Source organism: Helianthus annuus, chromosome 16 (genome assembly GCF_002127325.2).
Source record: "Helianthus annuus cultivar XRQ/B chromosome 16, HanXRQr2.0-SUNRISE, whole genome shotgun sequence".
NCBI classification, from domain to species: Eukaryota; Viridiplantae; Streptophyta; class Magnoliopsida; order Asterales; family Asteraceae; genus Helianthus; species Helianthus annuus.
This window is the reverse complement of record NC_035448.2, coordinates 74,864,833-74,868,698: the sequence shown is the minus strand read 5'-3', so window position 1 is coordinate 74,868,698 and position 3,866 is coordinate 74,864,833. Positions and strand designations below refer to the sequence as shown.

The 3,866-nt window shown below is 35.3% G+C and overlaps 1 protein-coding gene across 1 annotated transcript; it reads right to left on the bottom strand.

Annotated features, from left to right (window-relative positions):
- Positions 1 to 275: 275 nt before the first annotated feature.
- On the bottom strand, positions 276 to 2,730 carry LOC110896503 (protein LURP-one-related 15). Its single transcript, XM_022143814.2, has 3 exons — positions 2,440 to 2,730; positions 596 to 817; positions 276 to 428 (listed from the first exon to the last, which is right to left on the bottom strand). The coding sequence occupies exons 1-3, from the start codon at positions 2,728 to 2,730 to the stop codon at positions 276 to 278; spliced, it is 666 nt and encodes a 221-aa protein (XP_021999506.2).
- Between the last annotated feature and the right edge of the window lie 1,136 nt (positions 2,731 to 3,866).

The window sequence follows — 3,866 nt, the reverse complement described above, 5'->3', positions numbered from 1 at the left end:
TTATGTTTTATAACTGTCGTATAATAATAATTAAAAAAAAAAAGTCTATAAACACCCATGGCAAAGTTAGGGAATAATGTTTAGTCATCAAAAACATAATTCAAGCTTGAATAGGTTACTTAGCATAGCTAGATAATACCTTCAGTTTTCGTACGCCGTTCAACTATTCATTTCTACGGACACTAGAATCTGAAAGCTCTCTTATTCTTTCGTACTAAACTGACATTGTTTGATTCAGAATTGAACATGTATAATACAATGAATGGTATTTCTCCTTAGCTTTCATAGCCTTTGTATCTTGACTTCCTAACCTCTTCGCGGATGATGAGAAGTGCCGAAACAAAAGCTTTATCGACATTTGGAGACACAGACACCGAAAACTTCTCTTCTTTTTTCACATCTTTTTGTTTTGTAACTTGAGTATGCAACTGCACACAATCGAGTAAAAATGGCCCTGGTTGTCAGGATTTGGCAAAAAGATTCCTTCAAATTATCATCTTTCTAAATCAGTTATTAAATCCATAATATGGATTTTAAAAGTAAATCAAGCTTATAATTAATGATATAGAACATTATGTGTAACTAAGTTTCATGCCTGGGCAAGAACTGTAACTTTGTCTTGAGCAAATATAATGGATGTTCCATCCTTAAAGTTGTCATAAACTCTGTAATTGAATGTGCTTTCAGTCATATTAGATGCCATGTAAACATCGTATCGCAATGACTTGCGGCCTCTGGTCTTCTTTACAGTGAAAATTTTGTGGTGCTCATGGTGATCTCCCTTGTAAGCTTGGCGTCTTCTATGCATACTGAGGCGCTGCAGTTATGTAGCAAGTTAGAGATAATAACTTCCTTATAAACTCAACATTAGTTTTTTTTTATTAAACTAAAACAACCTTGTTTCAACGAAACAACCATATTAACATTTGTTTTATTGTAATATTTTAGGCTAAGAATTGTTTATTTGATTTCATAAAATAATTTAGTTTACGTTGATATGTTTGACCAATTAGTTTTAACCATTTGTCAAACCCTCATTGAAAAGAGATAACAAAGCGGTTGCAGCTTACAACAGATCTGATTAGCAGAACATAACTTCTATAAAATAGATAAGGGGTGTTGCTAAATGCACTCTCATTTTTTTTTTTATTTTACAGGTTGCACTCCCTTCTTAAAGTTTGTAAATAAGTACATTCAAACCCCTTGTATTTTCTATTTTTTGAAAATTTGTATTAGGAAATATCCCTATTTTTTCTAGGGGTTTAGTATTTAGATATATACATAATGCTTCTATTGAAGAAAAAAACCTGCACTGATTGTTTTTTTAATGTGTTACTCTTTTGTTTTAAACGTAACGAACTCATCATAGTCTTAATCTTTTTTTTTTTTTGACGTAATAGCATCAAAAGCGCTGCTCCTCCGTCCATGTTTCCGGCCACCGGAAAGAAAAAAAGGTCCGTGTTTGAAAACCCAGAACCATCTACGCCTAAAGTTACTTGAAGACAACAGTAATGTGAAAATGGTGGCCATCTCTTTTGCTATTTCTTTCAGTAAGGATCCAAGAGATGGTTTTGGTTTTATGATTTTTATGTAATTTATATTTGTAATATTATCACTGCTTTAATCAAATAATAATTGGAGATGTGTTTCACGCCGGCATAGCATGGAGATGTGAGTTTTGGAAAGCTATCGGGCAAGTTTGAATATTAGTCGGAGTTTTGGGAGTAGCAATTCCTTTGAATAGTAATAGTCGGAGTTTTGTTTGATCTTATTTTCAAAAAATAGAAAATACAAGGGTGGAATTCAAAAAATTATAAAAATGATATTTTTGGAAAGGGTGGATTTTAAAAAATTATAAAAATGATATTTAGCCACACCCAATAGATAATTGTTAGATTGAACAACTAATCAAGACTTATGTATGGTTTGTATAATTACTGAATTGTTATGGCAGTTAGGATTTATGATTTGTTAACCGTTTTTATAAATAGGTGTGATGCTTGGTTAAAATGTATATTGATACCTATGTAAACCGAGTATGGTGTGGTGATTTATAATAATACAGTGTGTTCAACAACAAAACTGCCTTTCAAAAAAAAAAAAAAAAACAACAACAAAACTATTTATAAAATTTTCATGTTTTATCAGTTTATCTATTTTTAACAGAAGCAATTCAAAGTTCAAATGCCAACAATCATCTCACCATAAAACCATCTCAAAATTTGGCCCAATAAAATTTATTTTAGAAACCAACAAAAATGGGTTTGCTCTGGCCCAACCCGTCCAAAAGACGACCAACCCTATATGGTCTGGCCGCTTTTGGCTTTAATTTTCAGGACTTCGGGTTGGGTCGGTTCTCTTTGCTCCAGTTTCGACCGGAAGCACAAGTAGCAATACCTTTAATATATAATGTTCTATGAAGGAATAGAAAGAAATTACTTTTGATGTGAAAGAGACCACAGGTTGGTCTGATTCATCAACCATAACACGATATCCACTCTTCTTCTTCCTAGCTTTAAATACAATATTTCCATCATCATCACTGATTTTAAATTTGTCTTCCACTTTATTGTCCTTCTCAAACATTAACTGAATGGCGCAGTTGGAACAATATTTCTGGTCTACGACGGCAATCGGGTACTCAGGCTCCTTAAACACGCGATCAGGCGTGCCTCTTCTGGACCAATCATCATCAGAAGAGTAACAAGGGCTAGCCGTGGGGCTAGTCATCGTCCGCGACACTGGATAGATCTGTATGGGCGTCAGGCTTTTGTAGGGATTGTTACGGAATACCTTGGTTAAAATAGACATTACCTTCTAAGATGGACCTTCATCCTTCAAATATAAGACGAGTATCCGAAGTTGACGGGTTTTCATCAATTCTTTTGGCTACCTTTAATCTGTGTTCCCCATTGACTTCACCAAACCAATATTTTTTGCTCCATTCATTCAATAAAAGTTATAACTGCTTTTATTAGTTACTAAAAATGAATTATCAAAGTCACTTAACCAAAAGCGCTTTCATAAATTGCCATCTATAACATTTATAAAATTGTGAAAAAAAAAAAAACAGAAAATTACAATAAATCAAAAGAACACCACCGTTCCCATTCGACTACTCCTCCTTTAAACCTATGTTTATATCACAAAATCCCCAATGTCTTGATGTCCGAGATCATCTCCACTACATTCTGTTCCTTACTCGAAAAAACTTTTTCATTCCTCGCCCTTCACGTCCGCCAACACGCAATTATAATAATCCTATGAAGCACCATCTTCTTATTTCCCGACATGGCATAGTGGTCGTGCATTTCCACCAAGTCATTAACATGAAACACAAACATCCCTGAAATCCTGCACCAGCTAGATATCCCGTTCCAAATTCCCGCTAAAATGCGAAAACCTGTAAGAATATGCTCAACCGTGTCATCATTGCTCTCGCACCACACACCTAAATGATTATCCACCGTGGTATTTCGTCTCATCAGGGCCATCTTAGTGGGAAGGCGATCCAGAAAAGCTCGCCACATGAACATGTTACACTTAATAGGAACCCATTTACTCCAACTAAAACCAAAACGAACGTCACTGGTCTCCGTTCCCCGCAACCATTTTTTTACCGCTGCGACAGTGAAGCCATCTTCCTTACTATCGCTCCAAACCCAAGCATCTTGAGTATCTCCTATCCGAACCTGTTGTAATAATACCTCCAAGTGATGTTTATTGTTTACCTCCTCCACAGTAGTAGGTGACCGACTCCATTCCTATGAAAAAACCCAGAGTAGTCCCCTGTAAAGTCAGACGTCCAGAGACAACAACCCGTTTATTCCTTTCTAGAGTGAATAAGTTCGGGAATTTATCCTTTA

Excerpts from the sequence above, each read along its gene's own strand:
- LOC110896503 (XM_022143814.2), bottom strand. The coding sequence starts at position 2,730 with ATGACTAGCCCCACGGCTAGCCCTTGTTACTCTTCTGATGATGATTGG. Across the intron at positions 818-2,439 it reads TGGTCTCTTTCACATCAAAA|CGCCTCAGTATGCATAGAAG; the intron begins GTAATTTCTTTC and ends ACATAACTGCAG. Across the intron at positions 429-595 it reads AAGTTACAGTTCTTGCCCAG|TTGCATACTCAAGTTACAAA; the intron begins GCATGAAACTTA and ends GATTGTGTGCAG.